The 23,899-nt window shown below is 36.8% G+C and overlaps 1 protein-coding gene across 12 annotated transcripts in view; it reads left to right on the top strand.

The window, feature by feature from the left end:
- The window catches only part of LUC7L2 (LUC7 like 2, pre-mRNA splicing factor), a 60,017-nt gene that overhangs the window by 29,547 nt on the left and 6,571 nt on the right, over positions 1-23,899 (top strand). For all 12 annotated transcript variants that reach the window (XM_025982150.2, XM_072762916.1, XM_025982155.2 and 9 more), the window contains 6 exons: positions 5,233-5,331; positions 8,727-8,837; positions 12,838-12,981; positions 18,788-18,964; positions 20,683-20,774; positions 23,235-23,264. In XM_025982150.2, coding sequence (XP_025837935.1) covers positions 5,233-5,331; positions 8,727-8,837; positions 12,838-12,981; positions 18,788-18,964; positions 20,683-20,774; positions 23,235-23,264 — 653 coding nt within the window. The remainder of the gene's footprint in view (positions 1-5,232; positions 5,332-8,726; positions 8,838-12,837; positions 12,982-18,787; positions 18,965-20,682; positions 20,775-23,234; positions 23,265-23,899) is intronic.

The raw sequence follows: 23,899 nt of genomic DNA, 5'->3' as shown, positions 1-23,899 counted from the left end.
ATATAGTGATTTAGTCAAGACTTCACAGGGGAAATGGATTTAGGATGGAGAAGACAAAATCCAGAACTGAATTTTTCCTATTAAAAGTAAGCATTTTTCCCATTTACAATCTTAAGAATTTAGATTTTTTTTTTTTAAATACCAGGGATCAACTTGTGGGAAGAATGGAATTATGAAGTCAATTACTAATTAAATTTAAAAATTCAAAAATGCTTCCTATGGCTTTCATTACAAATAGAGCCATTATAAGTTAAATAACCAAGCATTTTATTTTGTTCAGTTTGAAGCTCATTTATTTAACTAGCGAAGCAGCAAGTGTATCTCTGCACTGAGTGTTCAAAGCACTATTGAAACTATAGAGGTGAAGTCAGGATTGATTCAGCTTTTGAGGATTTGTCCAGAGGTCATGATGTGGTTCTGTCATGGTTCCCTTTTTGGTGGCTTAAATTAGATGACTGTGATCTTGGAGAGCATTAATATGGGCATACTTGCATTTCACTCACTTTTATGTTGGCAGGTAGTTGTTGAGTTTGTTTTGGCTTGCTTGTTCTTTATTTTAAATACTCCTTGTGTGTATGAAATGCCAGAATACATGTTTAGTCATGATGTTATGGAGAGGGGAAAATTGATGACTAGTTCTAGAATTCTGGAAATCTGTATATACCTACTGCCCTGCTAGATCCCTGAAGAATAAGCACTGAGGCTATTCCAGCCCTCCTCCCTGCCCCCAATTACAGGTATCCCCTTCTTCCTAGGATTTTGGCCCCCTCAATCTACTATTGTAAGCTAGACTAGACTGTAAAGCTGCAGAGTTTATGGCCCAGGATACTGTCAAGTCCAAGCAGTCTACCTCCTGGAGGACAGTAGCACATAGGGAGTAAGAGAGAAGAGTAGCATAAAATACCTAGGAAGGAAGAGAGTTCTAGCAAAATTGATAATCAGTGGAGAGGTGAAAAAGACCTTCCCTCCAGAGCTCAGGTCAGTTTTTTACTTGGTTTTATCTTGACCACCCTTGATAAAGCTCAGGGCTCCCATGCCAAATGTTCTTTGTCCTATTTTACCAGTTTGATTCGTTCAACAAATGTTTCTTAAACATTCCTATATAAGAGGCAAATTACACAGTAGATAAAACAGAAAGAAAATACTTGTCCTTGTGGAGCTCACATGCCTAGTGAGGTAGTAAAAATTTACCCCTTCCACAAATTCCCCTCCAAGGCATATCCCCCCCGCCAACTTTCCTTTTCTTAACAAAATTCCTCCCTTACACCAGTGGTATAATTGTGTCCTTTTTGGTGGTCATCTTGTTCTTGACCGCATAATTTTTTTTTCCTTTGGTTGGTTGTATGATGTAAATTTAAAGAAAGAGTAGAGGAAAAGCCTTGAATTCCTGCCAATGGGTAGTATGAGTAGGCAACATAGATGTTTAGGTTAAACAGTGAGACAAGATTTATATAGTAATTTGAGGTTTTTATTGCGAACAGATTGGAAATCTAGTTAAGTAGAGGATAAAGAAAAGGGAGATAACTGGAGGAAAGGCAGTAGTAGTTTTGGTTTTTTGCTGTGTGCAGATCACTAGCATGGTTAAACAAAAGGGGGAGGCTAGACTAGAAGTCAATCTAGCCAGATTTTCTAGTATCTGGAATAAGTCTGTCTTTCTGGGCTTCAGTTCATTTGTCTGTAGATTGGGAGTAAAATTAGATCAGTGAGTGATTCCCAACACTGTACATTAAAAATACTTGGGGCTCTTTTACAATTCTGTCTTTGGCGGGTAGGGCTTGGACCTATATTCAAAAGCTTGCATCAATATTACCCAAGTTAAAAACCACTGATTGGATCAATGGCATTCCCAACTGTGGCATCATAACATCTTAGGAAATAAGTATAGCATCCCTTTAACAACTATAGCTATAGAAATACACATACAAAGGGAGCTGTTAGAGAGATTAATGTTAAGATATCAATTAAGAAACACACTCACTGGGGTGGCTGGTTGACTCCATTGGTAGAGCATGCAACTCTTGATCCTGACATTGTGAGTTCAAGCACCATGTTGGGCATAGAGCCTACTTAAATACACACACAGGTGTAGCAGTGATGGTAACAGTGCTCTTTTACAATTACTTTTTTCACTACTGTCTTATTTTCCTGCATATTTTAGGAGCATTACGTTTTTTCCTATAGCATTTTTAAAATGTTGCTTTTAATAAGCAGTTTTGAATTTCCACACATCAATGTCAAGTTTGTTGCTGTTTATTGTCCCTGAAAGACATAGTTAATCCATAGGCTTATGAATGAGAGTTAGTGGGGCCTGGAAAAATCTAAGCATGCTCAGCAACGCAGTGATACATGAGAGCCGTTAGTGGGATGAGGATTTACAAGACTGGTGACTATTCCTTATTATTTTCCAAAGGATAACTTTGAAGACATTGTCTGTAGTTTCCCATTCATTCTTTTATGTAATTGATAACCGAGGTAATAGAGTTTTACAGAGAAACTTATTTTTTTAGGTAGTCCTAAAATGTCACAGTTGGAAGAAGGAAGCTACCTGATAGTTGAATTCTTTCCTCAATATCCTAGAACTGTTTGAGGATCTTTCAGTCATCTGGGAACTCACTAAAATTTGAGAAAGTCTATTCTATCTTTGGAAAGCTTTGATCATTAGAAAGTTGGTATTTTTTTTGTGTGGGTTTTTTTTGTTTTGTTTTTTAATTTTTTTTTTTAATTTTAGAGAAAGTTAAAATCTGACTCAAGTCCCTTGCCTTGGGACCATAATATCTGTTTCTGGGGACACCTGGGGGGCTCAGTGGTTGAGCGTCTGCCTTCACACATATGGTGTGATCCCTGAGCCCCAGGATCGAGCCCAAATTGGGCTTCCTGCATGGAGCCTGCTTCTCTCTCTGCCAGTGTCTCTGCCTCTTTGTCTCTTATGAATAAATAAATAAATAAATCTTTAAAAAAACATCTGTTGTTTCATACTGAAAAGTTCTTTAGTTAATTGAAGACTAGGTTCACATTTTGATTTTCCCTGACTAATCACATCTGTCCTGGGTTTTTTTTTGGAACAGCTTGGTTTTGGAACACTTGGTCTAACTTACTTATATCCCTTCGAAATGTGTTAGCACACAGAATGTATCTTTTGGAAGAGCGGTGTTTGCTAGCCTTCAGCAAGAGATTTCTCACTTTGTTCATACCATGCCCTGTAAGTTAATTTATCTCAGTCAGGGCACACTGTAACCCTTACTTTTGACTAGTATGTTTCTCGTTTGTCTTAATTTTCTACTCATAGCTAAGTTATTTGTAAATTTGTCTTCTTAGATGGGACTATAAGACTTGATATTTATTTTCAATTTTATATGATTTATCAATTCTTTTTTTTTTTTTAAGATATTATTTATTCGTGAGAGACACATGGGAGAGAGGGGGGACAGAGACACAGGTAGAGGGAGAAGCAGGGCCCATGCAGAAAGCCCGATGTGGGATTTTGGGATTCGATCCCGGGTCTCTAGGATCATGCCCTGGGCCGAAGGCAGCGCTAAACTGCTGAGCCGCCTAGGCGTCTCTCAATCTTTGTTTTTTTTGTGTTTTTTTTTTTTTTTTAAGTTTATATTTAAGTAATCTCTACCCCCAGTTTGGGACTCAAACTCACCACCCTGAAATCAAGAGTCATGTGCTCTTCCAGCTAAGCCAACCATGTGCCCCAGTTCTTCTGAATCTTAATCCAGTGAATTCACTGGGTTTTTTTTTTAGCTTGAGATATTGCACAAAATAGGTGTTGATATCCTTTGTTATATCCAGGTTTTTGGTAAAAAAGTTAAGACAAACTCATTTCTAGATACTTATATACAAAGCTAAGGCCCAGACCTATGTGCTATTGATATTGTAGTCTGTTCCTTGATTCTAGAAACTTCCCTCTGCCTAACACTGGCTTTTTTAAGATCTGCCTCCTAAATCTTCTGTAAAACCTTAAGCACTCTTTTCTTAGCTTTTCCTAAGGTTAATTTGCTTCCTCACATGTTTTAAATCCAATTTCAATATATCCTCTTCAGAAAGACCTTCTTTGATTGTCTAGTAGCCTCCCATCATAATGGGATCATTCCCATTTTATTAAACCACTTAACTGTATTCAGAGACACAATTGTGGTTAATTATTTGTTTCCCCTCCTCTAAATGTCAGCTCCATGAGGTCAGAGACTCTGAGTATCTGTGTCGGTTAACTCTGTGTCCCTAGCCCCTAGCATAGTGCTTTGGCACAAGTGGGTACACCATTCATTAATTAACAGAATGGCTTTACTACTATAATGGTTGTCATATTTTAACTTTATGCTTAGTTTGTATAACAAAACCAAAGGCGATATTTACTATTTTAAATTATTGTATTCCCTTTTTACCAACCTTTCAGCAATTCTCAGACATTCTATTGATAGGATAGCATACTTCCAATTGGAAAAATCTGTTTTACTTGACTCATCCATTAATAACATTTGTAAATATCTTTGCGTCCAGCCCAAATTTTTCCCCTCTATTTACCCCTAACGGAGTTCCTGAAAGATCTTATCATTTCCCAGATACACGTAAAATAGACAGGTTTTTAGGAACTTTTGTCTCAGGAGAAAACCTCTAACTTGATAAATAATGTGTACTTGAAATTCCAAGTAGGAGGATCCTAGGCTAAATGGGAGTATATTTTATATTCCTAATACATGCTTATAAATAGGGTTTGATACTTGGTTTTTGTGAAGTTCTATCCAGTCCTTTTACTAGTTCACCTAGTCTTGTCTGAAATGCTTATCAAGATAACTGGTCTAATGTTTGAGGACTCCCATCTTTATTGGGAAATTAGAATGTTCTTTAAAGAATATTGACTATAGTTCAGCAATTTGGTTTACATATTCTTTTAGTTTGATTTTAAGCTAACATTATCTTTGTTAATGGGCTAAGTGAAATTTGTTTTGATACAGATGCTAGAAGTTTTTTTTTTTTTCCCTCAGATTTTTAGTTTTCCTCATCTCTTAAGTACAAAAGTGATCACTGTTCCCATTTGTTGGTAGACAGAATCAGTGTGTTGTTTTTTTTTATTTTTCTGGCACCAAGTTTTATACTTGTCTATGAAATTTTTGTAAATAACATCAATAAGACTTAATATGTATTTTGAAGAGAACTGTGGTTGTTTATGAATTTTTGAAAAAAATGTGTTTACTGTTTCAATAATACATCTTTTTTTTCCCCCCCCAGAGAATGGATCTTGGAGAATGTCTGAAAGTTCATGACCTGGCTTTAAGAGCAGATTATGAAATTGCGTCCAAAGAACAAGATTTTTTCTTTGAACTTGATGTATGTGTCTTTTGCTTTAATGGGTTAGATTATTTTTTCTGGTAAAACATTTTGAATGTGGATTAATATTTCTATAGGAAAAGGCTCTTAGCAAATTATCTTCTTTGTAGTTAAATGAAGGACAGTACTAAATTAAGATCTTTTTTCTTTTCTAGGTCATATATTTTCTTGACTAACAACATTTTAAAAAAATACAATGTGAAACAGTATTTTAAGAAAATTTATAAAAATCATGCAATACATATATTCTTTTGAAAATTAAACTATTCCAGTAAAGTTGTAATGATTAAGGAAACCTTAGTTTAAGCACATGTAAACAACAAATTTCTGGTGTATTTAAGACCCTTTAATAATCTACTGAGTTAAAAAATAATCTACTGAGTTTTTACATTCATTTTTATTTTTGTATCTGTAAATGTATTTATGGGGGTGATATTAAGTGAAACTAATAGAAGAAATCTCAGAAGGTACCATTTAGGTACCTTAAAGGCTCAAAATCTGATTGTTGATACAAATAATTGTTTTAAATAACTTTTTAAAAATTTATATAGAACATACCAATTAGCATTACATGAACAATGAGCATACATCTTATAACTTTTTATTAGTAAGATGTGATAGGTATTTTACTTGTTTTGAAAGATAAAACAGTCAGTAGGCACCCCCATTTACTTCTTTTTTTTTTTTTTTTTTAATCTTTATTTATTTATGATAGTCACAGAGAGAGAGAGAGAGAGAGAGGCAGAGACACAGGCAGAGGGTGAAGCAGGCTCCATGCACCGGGAGCCCGACGTGGGATTCGATCCCGGGTCTCCAGGATCGCGCCCTGGGCCAAAGGCAGGCGCCAAACCGCTGCGCCACCCAGGGATCCCCCATTTACTTCTTTTCTAAGAATTTCTGCTAACTGAAATGAAAATCAGGGGTACCTGGGTGGCTCAGTCAGTTAAGTGTTCAGCTTGATTTCAGCTCAGGTTATAATCTCAGGGTCAAGAGATCAAGCTACGCATTGGCTTTTTTTTTTTTTTTTTTTTAAGATTTTATTTATTTGAGAGAGAGCACAAGTGAGGTTGAGGGGCAGATGGAGAAGTAGACTCCCTGCTGAGCAGGGAGCTCAATGTGAGGTAGGATCCCAGGAGCCCAGGATCATGATCTGAGCCAAAGGCAGGTAGATACTTAACTGAGTGAGCCAGCCAGACAACTCCTCCACATCTGCTTCTACGCTTGGCGTGGAGCCTGCTTAAGATTCTCTCTCCCTTTCCTTGCCCCTGCACGTTCTCTCTCTCTGTTTTCTCTGTTAAAAAAAAAAAAAATCTATGTAAACATAATTTAACATGAGGCTAAATAGTCGGGTGGGAGACATCTTAAATTAATTGGATTTTGATTTAATATATTCTGGGCATAAAATACAGCAGAAACCATCATCTAGATCTAAGGGTATGGATATTTAGGTCATTTTCCATATTTTACCATTATAGTATGGTAATATATTATTTCTACATATCAAGTACCTATAGAATAAATTTCTAGAAATAGAATAACCAAGTCCAAGAAAAGTTTTGCCAAGTTATTCTCTATGAGACATCAATTTATACTTCTACCAGTAATTCATGAAATTATTTCCTATATGGTGACATGGTGTGTTTGTCAAAGATTCCTTTGCAACTTTGGTAGATGAAATGTGGAATATAAATGTAATTTTAATTTGCATTTGTCTTATGAGTGAGTTTAAACATACTTCTTATATTTAATATCTTTTTTAGTGAACTATTCATGTACAATTAGTTTTTGGCTGTTGGCTAATCTTGGATATTTACATTTTTCTAACTTGTCTAACTTTACATGTTATGAAAATCGGCTCCTCATAGATAATATATTGGACTTTTTTTCCCAGTTTTTCTTTTAGTTGGTGTGGGCCTTGGCAGAATATTTTTATAGTTGTTTCATTTATCAATGCTTTAAAAATTTCTAGTGTGTTAATTCAAAAGCTCTTCCCTATTTTGAGGTGATTAGAGTTCTCATGGTTTCTTATATTTTTATGGCTTCATTTTAAACACTTAGATCTTTGAACCAACTTAAATTTGTGCTGGTCTAAGGAATTGAGGTATAGATTTAACTTTCTTTTTCAAGATAGCTGTTTAGTTGACCCAGCATTATTGATTAGTCCATCTTTTTCCTCTCACTGCTTTGAAATGCCACTTTTATCTTCCTATAAGGAAATTTTAATAGATTAATGTTGTGAATTTAAAGATGAATTTTATTTAAAACAATTTTTTGGGACACCTGGGTAGCTCAACGGTTGAGCATCTGCCTCTGGCTCAATAGGTGGTCCCAGAGCCCCAGGATCAAGTCCCACATTGGGCTCCCCTTGAGGAGCCTGCTTCTCTCCCTGCCTATGTGTTTCTGCCTCTCTCTCTCTGTGTCTCTCGGGAATAAATAAATAAATCTTAAAAAAAAAAAACTGTAATAAAGCCACTTGACTCAGGGCTCCATCCTAGGAGCCTGAGATCATACCTGAGCTAAAGGCAGATGCTTAACCCAATGACTCACTGAGGTGCCCCATAAAGTTTAATTTTAAATTAAAAGAGCTAACTAGCTATTTGTCGTCACAGATAAGAGCTTTCAAATGAGCCTGTTGCTTTTCACTTTCAAGAAATTCTTAGAATTTGCTATGTGCTAAATAAATTGGTATTTTTAATTAAACATTTGTATTTTGGGATCCCTGGGTGGCGCAGCAGTTTAGCGCCTGCCTTTGGCCCAGGGCGCGATCCTGGGGATCCAGGATCGAATCCCATGTCGGGCTTCCGGTGCATGGAGCCTGCTTCTCCCTCTGCCTGTGTCTCTGCCTCTCTGTGTGACTATCATAAATAAATAAAAATTAAAAAAAAATAAAATAAACATTTGTATTTTAAATTAGCTATATTTCTGTACAGTAAGATACGAAAGTCCAAATTGCTTGACTCGGGTATAAATCTTAAAAAGTTTCCTTTTAGATGAATTACTATTACTCCCTGAGCCAAAGGCAGATGCTCAATCGCTGAGCCACCCAGGCGTTCCTAAGTGTCTGACTCCTGATGTCAGCTCAGGTCTTGATCTCAAGGCCATGAGTTCAAGCTTTGCATTGGGCTCCTCTACTTTAAAAAAACAGAAAATTAAGTATAATTTTAGAGTAAAGATATTCATGAGTGACACAGACAGAGAGAGAGAGAGAGGCAGAGACATAGGCAGAGGGAGAAGCAGGCTCCATGCAGGGAGTCTGATGTGGGACTCGATCCCGGGATCTTGAGCTGAAGGCAGGCGCCCAACCTCTGAACCACCCAAGTGTTCCGTAGAGTAAAGATATTTCTGAATAAAGTTGGTTTTTCTGGCAATAATTGTCTTTTAATTAAACTTTGCAGGCTATGGATCATCTGCAGTCATTCATTGCAGATTGTGATCGAAGAACAGAAGTGGCTAAGAAAAGACTAGCAGAAACTCAAGAAGAGATTAGTGCTGAAGTGGCAGCAAAGGTAAGAATTTCAGTCATTTCATTAGTACTACAAAATATAATTTCAGCTCACTAATTTTAACTTTTTATTTTAAAATTATTATATTCGCAGATTGCAAAGACATATAGGGAATTCTCTGAACTCTTCCTTAAGCTTCCCTTATGTTCATATTTTATACAACGGTAGTACACTTTTGATCACGACATTTTATTTAGCTTTTACCAGTTATTTGTGTACTTGTGTGTGCATGTGTAGGTCTCTGCAGTTTTATCACATGTAAGTAACTTGAGTAACTACCACCATAATTATTTCACTCTAACATCACTATGAGACTCCCTCTTACATCTCTATAGCCATATCAATTCGTCCTTTCCTTATCTTCTGGCAACCACTAATGTATTCTCCAGTTCTATAATTATGCTATTTTACTGAATATTACATAAATGGAATCATGTATCCTTTTGAGATTGATTTCACTCAGCACATGTTCTCTCTTTAGTAAAATGTCTGTATGTCTTATACCCATTTTCCAAATGGATTGCTTATTTTTAATGTTGAGTTTTGAGTGATCTTTAGATGTTCTGTTATACCCACCACTTTTTAAAAAAATATTTTGTTGTGGGAGCACTTGGGTGGTTAAGCATCCAACTCTTTTTTTTTTTTTTTAAGCATCCAACTCTTGATCTGTTAGCTCAGGTCGTGATTTCAGGGTCATAAGTTCAAACCCTGAGTTGGGCTCTAAGCTGGGTGTGAAGCCTACTTAAAAAAATTTTGGTTTTGTTGTAAACTTAGTATGCAAAAAGTAGAAAGAGTTGTTCCTGGTTGGCTCAGTCAGTAGAGCGTGTACCTCTTGATCTCTGGATTGTGAGTCTGAGCCCCACGTTGGGTATGGAGATGACTTAAATAAACTTTAAAAATACAAATTAAGAAATCTAGAAAGAAAGGAACAATAAATCCCAAAGGGTTCGTAATCAGTTTTTTTTTTCTCGTTTGATTATTTTAAAAGCAAATTCCAGATGTCACATCTTATCACCTCTAAAACAGAACCATAAAATCACATCCATAAAGTTAACAATTTAATATTATCTAATATCCAGAGTTTGTTCAGACATAGGCTGAGGGAGAAGCAGGCTCCCTGCATGAAGCCTGGTGTGGGACTCGATCCTGGAACTCTGGGATCGTGCTCTGAGCCAAAGGCAGATGCTCAATTGCTGAGCCACCCAGGCATCCCTCTAATCAGAATCTTAAAAAAAACAAAAACAAAAACCCATACTTTGTGTTTTGTTGATTTGATGACTTAATACTTTGAAATATTTTGTGCTGTTCAGTATAGGTTGTACATTTTATGCAAATGCAGAATGGAGACAAAGAGTTTACCCAGATAGAGTTTGGATGACAACATTAAATATAGTTCTCAGAGATGTATGTACAAAGGGAAGTGGATTCCTTTGTGGAAAGGATGTGTTTTTGTTTTAAACAATCTCTGCACACTATATGGGACTTTGAATTCATAGCCTCAAGATCAAGAGTTGCATGCTCTTCCGACTTAGCCAGGTGCTCTGAGGAAGCAGTTATTTTTAATCAACTTTTTCTGAAAAGTTCTCTAAAGATGGGATCCTAAAGTGTGGGGATCTAATGTCATGGTTGAAAAAGATCCACAAGTGCTATCTTGGTTTATGTGGCTTGTAATTGGTTATCTGTCACTACAAAAGTGCTGTTTAACAAATTACCTCAAAACTCAGTGACTTAGGGAATCCCTGGGTGGCTCAGAGGTTTAGCGTCTGCCTTTGGCCCAGGGCATGATCCTGGAGTCCCGGGATTGAGTCTTGCGTCAGGCTCCCTGCATGGGGCCTGCTTCTCCCTCTGCCTGTATCTCTGCCTCTCTCTCTCTCTCTCTCTGTCTCCCTGTCTTTTGTGAATGAATAAATAAAATCTTAAAAAAAAACCTCAGTGACTTAAAACAATTAAGTGTTTATTAGCCCATGAGTTTAGGTTGAACTTGATGGAGAAGTTACTGCTATCTCAGTTGGGCTAACTCACATGTCTTCTGATCAAAGGCCATTAAACCTAGAAGGCTAGACTGGCCATGTTCTTATGGTAGTGGAAGAGATTTAAAAAAAAAAAAAAAAAAGCCACACAAGTGCTTTTTAAGCCTTTCCTTCTGTCATGTTTGCTACTGTTCTATTAAACTAAAGTCAGTTACATGGCCGAAGTCAGAACAGAATATGATAGTACTAATTATATAGCAAAGAAATGGATATAGGGAATGGTGAAGAGTTTAGGGCATAATCCAATCATTCTGTAACAGATATTGAGAGAAAAATACCGCCTTGCTAAAGAAATAAGAAAATGAAAATAGAATTGAAAATTTCTTTGAGGGATGAATATTTTGGATTGAAGGGTATTTGAGAATTAAAGATTATTAGCACACTAGTTTGTTGTGATTGAATGTCCATAGAAATTGAAATCTTTGCTAATATGATTGGCTACACAGCCTGAATACTTACTTTGTGGCCAATAAAAAAGACTATAGATATCATGCCATTAAAACAATAGGAATGAACTATATTCTCAGGATGATGGTGAGGAGGAGGAGGACAGAGATCATAAGGCAAAAAGTAATCCCAAGGGAAAGACATGAACTAAGGCTAAGGGAGACAGAGTGCTATGGTAGTGTACTGAAAGTCAGTAATGTGCTGTGCAGTGTGTGTAAGGCACATTTTCTCATTTCTCACAACTTTGTGAGATAGGTATTCTTTTTTCTCAGATGAGGAAGTGGATTCAGGTTAAGCAATTGTGGTCAAAATTACATAGCTGGTAATTGGTTTGGCAATAAGCCAGGCTTGTTGGACTCTAAAGTAATATATTTGTCTTAAAGAAGATCTGCCAGTTAGTTCCTATAACTCCTGTTTGAGGCTATGCTATTTGTTGGACGTTGGAAATAAAAGATGAGAAATACATACATATTTTTTTCTTTTTTTTTAAGATTTTATTTATTTGTTCATGAGAGACCCAGAGAAGTAGAGACACACGCAGAGGGAGAAGCAGGCTTCCCTCAGGGAGTCTGATGTGGGACTTGATTCCTGGACTCCGGTATAATACCCTGAGCCACCTAGGTGTCCCTAAAGATGGGAAATAAAAATCGCTCTCTACAGAGTGTTAAGATATGTATATAAAAGTATATACATAAGTGTGTGTGTATGTGTGTAGAAAAGTATATATTTAGGGCAGCCCCAGTGGCGCAGCGGTTTAGCGCCGCCTGCAGTCCAGGGCGTGATTCTGGAGACCCAGGATCGAGTCCCGCATCGGGCTCCCTGCATGGGGCCTGGTTCTCCCTCTGCCTGTGTCTCTGCCTGCCTCTCTCTCTCTCTCTCTGAATGAATAAATAAATCTTTTTTTTTTTTAAAGTATATATTTAAAAGTATGGTATGTACATAAGAATGTTATGAAAGATAAAAAGATGACACAAAGGAGGTTTTGGCACTCTTATGTTTAAGTGGAGTTTAGATGTGATTGATTAAGAATGTTTCACAGAATAGTTGGATTTTGCTGAATGAATAGATATACATGAGTTCAGGCAAGGGGAGGTTAAGGGATGATAGCCCAGGAAGAGGGATGGCATCACTCTGCAAAGTCACAAAGGCAAAAAACAGTAAATTTGGGAAACTAGATATAGTTATAGATTATGTTATGAATGAGAGAACAGCAAAAGATAGTTTGGGAAGGTACACAGGGGTAGATTATGGAAGAAGTGGTATTTTCTATTTGGAATACACTGCCAAAGTAGAGGTTATAAAGTAATAGTTAAATTGAGTTCAGTTATGTTCCTGACTTCATTGTAGTGAGGACAGGTAGGCGTAAAACATCCTCATATTCCATCAGTTCATTTATGATATACTCAGAAAGCATTAGTTATACTCTATTGCCTTAGATAACTTGTCTTTTCTAAGCATTTATGAAATATTTTGAACTTGGATAATTCTGCTTTTTATTCGTGATCTTCTTTTCTGTTTCTTTCTAGGCAGAACGTGTTCACGAATTAAATGAAGAAATTGGTAAGTTGTTGGCCAAGGTGGAACAACTAGGAGCTGAAGGAAATGTCGAAGAATCCCAGAAAGTAATGGATGAAGTAGAGAAAGCACGGGCAAAAAAAAGAGAAGCAGAGGTGAGAAGATTCTTAATGGTAATATGTATATATAGCCTTACTGTCAGAACATACTAGATTGAAAATTATTGAAAAGTTATTGCTAGTAAAGACAATTTAAACCAATTTAAAAAAATTTAGAAAAAAGAAAAAGAAAAGAAAAAAAAATTTAGTCTGTACCATAGTACTGGATCGTGCATCAAAGTTGTGGGTGGTCTTTTTTTTTTTTTTTTTACTTTAGAGGCTTTGATCTGTTGAAATGTATAACTAGTGAATGAAATTAAACCAGCTTGTCATTAACAGTCTCTCTCTCTCTCTCTCTCTCTCTCTCTCTCTCTCACACACACACACACACACACACACACACACACAATGCATAAATGTGGTTCCTATGGTACCCTTCTCTCCCTTGATTTTACCCCTGTAGCATTCTCCCTTCTCTTCCCATCTCAGTACAGTCTGCTGGTACTTTAGGAGCCTCCTATCATTCTTTCTCCATAGCACAGGTCAAAATCTCCATAGCACAGGTCAAAATCTCATACCCTGCAGACAAAGTTCTATTTTGTTCGGACCATCTGATATTTGTTAGAAAATCATATACCTTCATATGGGATTGTATTCTCCCGTTTTGCCATAGTCTCCATTGCTCTTAACTGTATCACACCTCAGTTTAATTCTTATTCTGCCCTCTTAAAGACGAAGCTTAGATAATTGATTTTAGCCCATTGAATGCTACAGATTTTCTTCTAGACATAATTGTAGCTGCATCCCACGTATTTTCATACGTTATTCTTTTTTTTAAATATGTTATTTTCATTTCAATTTGTATATTTGCTAATTACTTGTGGTTTCTTTGACCTACGGATTATTTAGGAGTGTGTATTTTTGTATATTTGATGCTTTTTCCAAGTATTTTTCTGATTGGATTTTAATTTAGTTCAGTTGCAGTGAGAGAACATTTGTGTGATTTCAGGTCTCTTAGCTACATCAGTACCTGTTTTGTGCCTGCACATGGTCTCGGTGAATGTCCACTCTACATTTGAAAAGAATGATGCTCTGTGTTATTAAGTGGAGTGTTCATAAATGTTAATTGAGTCAAGATAGTTGATTGGTTATTCACGTCTTCCATATCCTATTGATTTTCTGTTCTGTTTACTGAGGAGTATTAAAGTCTTCATCTCGAACTGTGGATTTATTTACTTACCCTTTCCATTTTGTCAGGTTTTGCTTTGTGTATTTTGAAGTTCTGTTACTAGGTTAATCCACGTTTAGGTTTGTTGTGTCTTTTTTTTAATAATTAAACCCTTTATTATTATTATTATTATTTTTAATTTTGTTTTATTATTTATTTACGATAGTCACAGAGAGAAAGAGAGAGAGAGAGGCAGAGACACAGGCAGATGGAGAAGCAGGCTCCATGCAGGGAGCCCGACATGGGATTCGATCCCGGGTCTCCAGGATCGCACCCTGAGCCAAAGGCAGGCGCCAAACCTCTGCGCCACCCAGGGATCCCAACCCTTTATTATTTTAAACTGTCCTAGTAACGTCTTTTGCTTTGAAATCTCCTTTGAGGGCGCAGCCCTGGTGGCTCAGTGGTTTAGTGCCACCTTTGGCCCAGGGCCTGATCCTGGAGACCCAGGATCGAGTCCCACGTTGGGCTCCCTGTGTGGAGCCTGCTTCTCCCTCTGCCTGTGTCTCTGCCTCTCTCTCTCTCTCTGTCTCTCATGAATAAATAAAATCTTAAAGAAAAAAAAGAAATCTCCTTTGATATTAATAAAAAGTCTATCTAGCTTCTTTTTTATAAGTTAAAGTTGAATACTGTGAACTCTAGATAAACCAGTGGGGGGAGGAAAGTATAACTAATCATAGAAATAAAATGAATCCTAAAAAATACTTAAAAGAAGGAAGGAGGAAAGGAACAAACCCCAGATTGGACATAAAAGGCAGATCGTGAGACTTTTTTTTTTTTTTTTAATTTTATTTATTCATGAGAGACACAGAAAGAAGGCAGAGACATAAGCAGAGGGAGAAGCAGGCTCCTCGCAGGGAGCCCGATGTGGGACTCGATCCCTGAACTCCAGGATCACACCCTAAGCCAAAGGCAGACACTCAACCACTGAGCCACCCAGGCGCCCCTGTTTTTTGTTTTTTTAAAGAAAGACTTAGGGTACCTGGGCGGCTTAGCTGGTTAAGCGTCTGCCTTCAGCTCAAGTCGTGATCCCAGGGTCCTGGGATTGAGCTCCATGTCCGGCTTCCTGCTCAGTGGAGAGCCTGTATCTCCCTCCTCCTCTGCCCTTCCTTCTGGTTCGTGCTTGTGTGCACATGCACATGCTCTCTCTCAAATCTTCAATAAAAGCAAGACTTAACTATATGCTAGCTACAAGAAATCTACCTTAAATATAGAGACATTAATAGGATGGAAAAAGACATACCGTGTAGCCATTCTTGTTAATTTTGAAGTCTAAATACTTAGGATTTGTTTAAATCTAATTAATACCATTCTAGAAAATAAACATTATGAATTTTAAAATGCTTAGTATTCTATAGCTTATTTCCCCAAAAGACTCAAGTAATGAACCTAAGTAACTACTATTGGTTATATATTTTGCAGTTTTCTTTTTTTTAATCTTTTTTTTTTTTTTTTAAGATTTTATTTATTCATGACAGAGAGAGAGAGAGAGAGGCAGAGACACAGGCAGAGGGAGAAGCAGGCTCCACACAGGAAGCCCGACGTGGGACTTGATCCTGGGTCTCCAGGATCAGGCTCTGGGCTGAAGGCAGTGCTAAACCACTGAGCCACCGGGGCTGCCCCTATTTTGCAGTTTTCATAAAATTTCATATATATATGTTTTTGAAGATTTTCTAGTATCACACAGTGGCATCTTTAGCCTGTTATGTTTTATCATAGTTGATTTTTACTAGGGACAATGCATTAAAAAATTTACTTGCTCATTATAGATTGTGTTCAACTGTACATAATAGAAAACTTATGATGACTTAACCAAGAAAGGGTTTTTTTCTCATTTATTTTTATTTTTATTTTTTTTAAAGATTTTATTTATTCATGAGAGACACACACACAGAGAGAGGCACAGACACAGGCAGAGGGAGAGGCAAGCTCCATGCAGGGGGCCCGACGTGGGACTCGATCCCGGGTCTCCAGGATCACACCTTGGGCTGAAGGTGGCGCCAAACCGCTGAGCCACCTGGGCTGCCCGGTTTTTTCTCATTTAATAAATAATTGTAGTTAGGGAGTCTGGAGCTGGTACAGCAGCTCCATGATTCTATCAAGTACACAGGCTATTTCTGGCTTTATATTCAACCATCCATACTAAATGGATTCATCTTTATGCTTATCAATTTGTGGTGGCAATATGGCTATCTGCCTAAAGCCTTTTTTCTGTACATAACTAGAAAGAGGAAGAAGAATAACAAGGCACAAAAATTGAGTTAACTTGCCTCCTAGTGTCATACATTTGTTTTTTTTTTTTTTTTTTTTAACTTTATTTGAGAGAGAGCATGAGCTGGGTGGGGAGGGACACGGAGTGGGAGAAGCAGAAGCAGACTCCCGCTGAGCAGGGAGTCAATGAGGCAAATTTCAGGACACCAGGATCATGACCTGAGCCAAAGGCAGACACTTAACCAACTGAGCTACCGAGACACCCTGTTTTTTAAAAAACCAAACAAAACAAACTTTTATTTGGAAATATTTTCAGAAAGGTAAAAGAAATAGTATAAAGAATTCCCCTATATCTTTCACCCAGGCTCCAAATGTTAATATTTTATCATACTTGTTTTGTCTTTCTCTTCTTGTGTGTGTGTGTTTGCGCTGTTTGACATTAGGTTATAGATATGATGCCTCTTTTTTTTCTTTAAAGATTTTATTATTCATGAAGACACATTTTATTATTCAGAGAGAGAGAGGCAGGAGACATAGGCAGAGGGAGAAGCAGGCTCCATGCACGAAGCCCAGTGTGGGACTCGATCCTGGGACTCTGGGATCATGCCCTGAGCCAAAAGCAGATGCTCAACCCCTGAGCCACCCAGGCATCCCCCCCCCTTTTTTTATATGATGCCTCTTTAACCCCAAATACTCCAATGCGTATTTTCTCAAAACAAGGATATTCATTAGATAACCACAGTATAATGATCTGAATCAGAAATTAACACTGATAGAATTAATGAAATCTGATATAGTAATGAAATCTTTACTCAGATTTTTCCAGTTGACTCAATAATATTCTTCTTTAGGGTGGCTAAAGAGGTTGTGTGCTTGCCTTCAGCCCAGGGTGTGATCCCGGAGACCCGGGATCAAGTTCCACATCGGGCTCCCTGCATGGAGCCTGCTTCTTTCTCTGCCTATATCTCTGCCTCCGTCTCTGTGTCTCTCATGAGTAAATAAATAAAATCTTTAAAAAAACAAAAATCTTCTTTACTGAAAAATTTTTTTTTTCTTCGTTTAAGGCCCAGTTCAGGATCATGTACTGCATTTAGTTACTGTCCCTCTTGTTTTCTTTAGTCTGGAACTTCAGTCTTTGTTTGACATATTCTTGACAGTTTTGAAAAAATACAGGCTCATTTGTAAAATGTCCTTCAGTTTGGGTTTTTCTGATTTTTCTTTCTGGTTATATTTTTGACAGTACCATTGCAGTAATGTTACATCCCATCAGAAGGCACATGTTAGTGATTTGTCCCATTTCTGGTGATTGGTCTATTTTTCCACTGGAAAATTGAAGTTACAGTGCTTTCTTTTTGTAATTAATAAGTGTGTTGGTATTGAGACATTTTTAAAACTGTAAACATTGCTTTCCATTAGTTTCTGATCCACAAGTGATAGCAGCTATTGGTGGTATTTTTTGTCTCAGTCTATTGACTCCCTTTGAAAGAACTTTTCTATAGATTCCATCCAGCAATGTCCACTTGAAGAGCCTTAGCCAAAGCTCTGTGGGGGCTTTGAAATGTAATGTATTTTAGCTGAACATGCTGTTGGCCTCAGATAAAAGGGAAAAAAGGATACAGCAGATACACAAACCCACTAATTATTATTTCATTAATAAAATTTTTTTTGAGATTTTATTTATGAGACACAGAGAGAGGCAGAGACACAGGCAGAGGGAGAAGCAGGCTCCCTGCAGGGAGCCTGATGCGGAACTCAATCCCAGAACCCTGGGATCACGGCCTGAGCTGAAGGCAGATGCTCAGCCACTGAGCCACCCAGGCATCCCTCATTAATGAACTTATTATAAATCAAATGGTTGAGTGTTAGACATTTACTCTCATTAAGGCACTTTTCATTGCTTGTCATATAGAACTATTTCTCTTAGTGGAAATAGAGATTTTTAAAAAATTTATTCATGAGAAACACAGAGGCAGAGACATAGGCAGAAGGAGAAGCAGGCTTCCTCTGGGGAGCCTGATGTGGGACTTGATCCCTGGACCCTAGGATGATGACACTAAACACTGAGCCACCCAGGTGCCCCACTACATTTCATTTTTAACAAAAGTTGTAGAAAACGAAACATAGTAGAACACAGAAAATGGTTTCCGACAGTCATATTCTTTACCATGATAGAATTCTTAGAGTAGTTCTTGGCAAAATACAGTTGAGTCTCCATCTTTTACCTCCAGTGGAGAAGTCCCAAGGACAGAGGATAGGGATACGTGGAAGCCTTTTTTTTTTTTTTTTTTGGAAGCCATCATTTTTATGACAAAAATAACCATTCTTTTATGTATTCGTTAGAAAACTTTTTTTTTGTATAAACAGTGTATTTTGTGTAATGGTATGACTCAGATTTATATGAACATTGTTTTTTTCACTTTTGTTTAGGAAGTTTATCGGAATTCTATGCCAGCTTCCAGTTTCCAACAACAGAAACTTCGAGTCTGTGAAGTCTGCTCTGCCTATTTAGGTCTTCATGATAATGACAGACGACTGGCTGATCATTTTGGGGGTAAACTGCACCTGGGATTTATTGAAATAAGAGAGAAGCTTGAAGAATTAAAGGTACATTGGTAAATTAATACTATGTGCTTAATCTTATTTAACCACTCATTGTTTTGATGTGTATTAGTTATCTTTTTGTATCATATTCTTGACTGTGCTCTTGCTAAAAGTTCATACCAGATAGTGTAGAATTATAAATGGAAATAACTGGTTTAATGGATAATGTCTGAGAAACAAGACTTATAAATACTGTCCCCTTATTTTGGGAGGTAGTATTTTGTTTTGATGATGACATTGAATTATGGGCCTTACAAACTGAGTTCTAAACTAACTCTTTCATACAAGTTTAAAGGAAGACAGAAAATGAGACTAGTATTTATTTGAAATATTTTGCAGTTCTTCACTAAATAGCAAGCTTGTTGGATTTCTAGTTTTATTTTTTGCTCCTGCTCCCATTTCAGAAAGGAATTCGATGAAATCTATCTTTTAAAAAAGGACAGTTACCATCACATACATGGCTATTGTGAGAAAGGCAATACAGTTATTACTCATGTGGTGAATTATTTTGAGAAGATAAGGAAACAGCAAACATAGGGTATTTCTAAAGATGTAAATAAAATCAGAGTAAATGTATATAATCAGTTTACTTTCCATCAGTCTCATGAGGCTAATTTTTTTTTTAAGATTTTATTTATTTATGCATGAGAGACATAGAGAGAGAGGCAGAGACACAGACAGAGGGAGAAGCAGGCTCCTCGCCGGGAGCCCAACATGCGACTCGATTCCAGGTCTCCAGGATCCCACCCTGGGCTGAAGGCAGCACTAAACCGCTGAGCCACCAGGGCTGCCCCTCATGAGGCTAATCTTTAAAAAATTATGGCAGTGTAGCATTTTGTCATGAATAGAAGATAGGTTCAGAGGTAGCAAACACTGGATAGTGACTTTTTTTGCTCAAATTAACCCAAGATCTGTAGTTTGACATTTAAAATAATGTGGAGTCAGAAACACTTAGGGATATCTCCATATTCATAATTAACAGTGAGCTCTTCTAAGTATTCTGAGCAGCTAGGATGATTTTGGGTAAATTTTTATTTAAAATGACAAAGTAAGTTTCACTATATAATGGTTTGTGAGCTCGACATTAAAACTCAAAAATGCTACGTATTTGGGAATCTTTGCAGATACAGACATAGCAACAGGACTGTTTGGCACTTTACTGTGTGTTTTTTTTGAAGCAATAAAATTGGGATGGTAATTGGAAGTGACAGAAGACATTTTATTTTGGAAATTAGAGAATGGGAACTTGTGATTTATAATACGTAATGTCCTTTAAAAAATACAAAAATAAAAGAAATACAAAAGTAGGCACATCTTGGCTCAGTTGGTAGAGTGTGTGCCTCTTGATTTCAGGGCCATGAGTTGGAACTCCACATTGGGTGTAGGAATTACTAAAAAAAATAAACTTTAAAAAAAATACAAAATAATGTTAGAAAACAAAGGAGAAGAATCTTGTAGAAATGATTTTGAAATATTAAGTCATGAAGAAATAAAAAATTTTACAAATGTTCCCCAGAAGGGCGAAAGATTTTGGAAACTAGACTTGTAAGCGTAGTGATTTTACCCAGCAGAACTTTTAATTGTTACTAAACAGATTTTGATGTTACTTGTACTGTATTGGGAACCAGATATGGTAGAGTTTAGGATAATTCTTGTTAAGAGTGGACCCAGTAAATAATGCTCCTCATTTTTTATTATTTGAACTGTCATTGTCTTTTAAGAGAGTTGTAGCTGAGAAACAGGAGAAAAGAAATCAGGAACGCCTGAAACGAAGAGAAGAAAGGGAGAGAGAAGAAAGGGAGAAGCTGAGGAGGTATGGAGTAATTAATTGAATAGTCCAAGTATGTGAAGTTGAATCTCCCTGGCTCTAAAAAGAGAGGTGATTGGTACAAGATTTTAGGTGTTAATAAATCTAGACATGAGAGATTTGTTTACTTTTGAAAATGTTACCATGTGAAAATGCTTATACAAATATGTTAAGTTACAGCCAATTTAAGTCAAGGTGATTCTTTTTTTAAATTTTTATTTATTCATGAGAGACACAGCGAGAGAGAGAGAGGCAGAGACACAGGCAGAGGAAGAAGCAGGCTCCGTGCAGGGAGCCTGATGTGTAGGACTCGATCTTGGATCCCAGAATTACGCCCTGGGCCAAAGGCAGATGCTCAACCGCTGAGCCACCCAGGAGTCCCAGTCAAAGTGATTTCTTTCAAAAAGTATGGAAGAGGGCAGCCCGGGTGGCTCAGCAGTTTCAGCTATAATTTTGATTCTATAATTTTTACCCCTAGGAGCTATAAACTATTAAGATTGTATTAATAATAGCTAAGTATATGCAGTTCTTTTTATATTGGTATTCATTAGTTGATAAAATCATATTCTTCATATTTAGAATGTTAAAATGTTCTGAGTGACCCATTGGCAACAAATTGTGTCTCATCCTGGTAGCAACCTTTTTTGAACTTATGTACATAACTTTTTTAAACAATGTATATGATAGGTATGTCACTAAAGAGTTACTTGTAGTTTTAATTTATAGTGTTCCTTTAATTATCTTACACATCTCTGAAATTTAAATCCTTTATCTACAGCAGATTTTGTGCCTAATTAAAACCCTTTATAATATGTGACTTGGTCATGCCAGCCTCCCCTAAGCTTTGAGCATGTTATACTTGGTCTATTTCAAAGTGTTTAAACTGACTTTGTGTTACATGGCTTATAGCAGTAATATTTTTGCACTGTAATGAAAAAAATGAAAAGTACATGTGGATATTTGCCTTTTTAGGAGAAGTGCTGTCATAAATCCATTGCTAAATGTTCATTTACTATAAATTTTGTCTCATAGTTTTATCACTATTCTCTTTTATGTACACTGAGTTTCTGTGGGAATATTGCCCGGCATTGTAATATAAGACCATATAGAAATCTGTTAAAATTCTGAGTGTAGTGCCACTGATTTATATAATTCAACTGTGAAGTGATAGTCAAATGAGAAAAAAATTCTTTGCCACGATTACATTTTCTTATCTGTAGATAACCTCCTACTCCTTTGTTGCCAACTGACAAATTTAAGATTGATTTTAAAATGTAATGAGATTTAAAAAAAAAATGTAATGAGATTTAGAAATGTGTTTAAAAATAAACCGGTAAATAAAAAACACAATTTTTTAATCCCTCTGTGAACTTGAGGAAATGTAACCAAGAATGAAAGATGAAGAAATGACAAGCAAGTACATGGTTACACAAGGTGGGATTCTAACTATGGTATTGAAAAGGATAATGATAAAAATGTCACTAAGTGCCTGTTATGTATCAGGTACAGTGCTAAGAATTTGCCTATATTAGCTCATCTAATCCTTACGATCTCCCTGTGAAATTTATTTTTTTTAATTTTTTAATTAATTAATTAATTAATTAATTAATTAATGATAGTCACACAGAGAGAGGCAGAGACACAGGCAGAGGGAGAAGCAGGCTCCATGCACCGGGAGCCTGACGTGGGACTCAATCCCGGGTCTCCAGGATCGCTCCCTGGGCCAAAGGCAGGCGCCAAACCACTGCGCCACCCAGGGATCCCCTGCCTGTGAAATTTATATTACTGTCCTTCTTTTGCAAATGACAAGCAAAGCTGAGAGATCTGTAATCTGTCCAGGTCACAGATAGTGGTGCAGCCAGTTTTAAAACTCAAATTAGGCTGAGTCCCAAGCCACCCTCAGTTGTGCTGTATATTCCCCACGAGACAACTGTAGTTTCCTAGTGCCCATAGTACTAGTCATTACTATTTATTGAGTTTTAAGTATGTGCTAAGAAATGTGAAGAGTGCTTTAGTAAGGGTTATCATGTGTCCTGTTAAGAAACAGATGCTGTAAGATTGAATGCTATGTGAAGTTATAGTTTGAAAATGAAAACATCTCAGATTATGGAAAATTTTCTCTTTCTGGAGAGAAAGAAGAAATGACAGAGATAAAAATAACAGAATTTTTTCCAGGTTGGGAAGTCATTTCTGTAGAGTTATTGAGTGGTGATGTACCATGTTTTAGTCTCCTTGGAGCCTGTTCTTTTTTAAGAGTCAGGTATCCTAGTTAGGGGATCTCATAGCCATGGTGGGCAAGTCTGTATGGTTTATGGTATATTTTGGAAAAATTGGTGTGCATTTATATGTGCCTTATATTTATAGAATTAATAAAAAGATTAGAAATCAGGAAGGATGTAAATTTAATAGTACATTGTACTTTTTCTCACTTCTTTTTTTCTAAAAATAGATATTCTCTTTTTTTAGGTCTCGATCACATAGCAAGAATCCCAAAAGGTAAGTGTTACACAAAATATAAGTAGTGAAGTTAGGTTTTTTCAGAGGTAGTTTTTATAGATTAAATATCTTTTAAAAATGAATGAGAATTACTAGATTAGTACTCCATTCTTTTGTAGTTCAAGTTTGGGCATTATGGTTTAAGGTGAAATTGGTTGGGGCAGGCTGGGTGGCTCAGAAGTTTAGTGCCTGCCTTCAGCCCAGGACATGATCCTGGAGATCCTGGGATCGAGTACTGCTTTGGGCTCCCTGCATGGAGCCTGCTTCTCCCTCTGCCTGTGTCTCTGCTGCTCTCCTTCTCTCTCTTTCTGTGTCTCATGAATAAATAAATCTTTAAAAAAAAAAAAAGATGGAATTGGTCAGAAGATACTCATGAACTTCAACTTAATTTTATTAGAGTAAAATGATATACAGTACCCTGGAGTTAAAGCTAAAAACACTGGGGCTCTGGCTGGCTCAGTTGGAGCATGTGACTTCCTGATCTTGGGGTTGTGAGTTCAATCCCCATGTTGGGTATAGAGCCTACTGGGGAAAGTGCAGGTTAAATATACTACAGAATTTATTTTAAAAATGATTTTGGGTGGTTAAGTGTCAGAAATACAGGTTGAAGAGGTTAAAAATGTTGAAAATATAAG

Source organism: Vulpes vulpes, chromosome 7 (genome assembly GCF_048418805.1).
Source record: "Vulpes vulpes isolate BD-2025 chromosome 7, VulVul3, whole genome shotgun sequence".
In the NCBI taxonomy this organism is placed as follows: Eukaryota; Metazoa; Chordata; class Mammalia; order Carnivora; family Canidae; genus Vulpes; species Vulpes vulpes.
The sequence above is the reverse complement of the archived record's forward strand: the minus strand, read 5'-3'. Positions and strand labels throughout refer to the sequence as shown.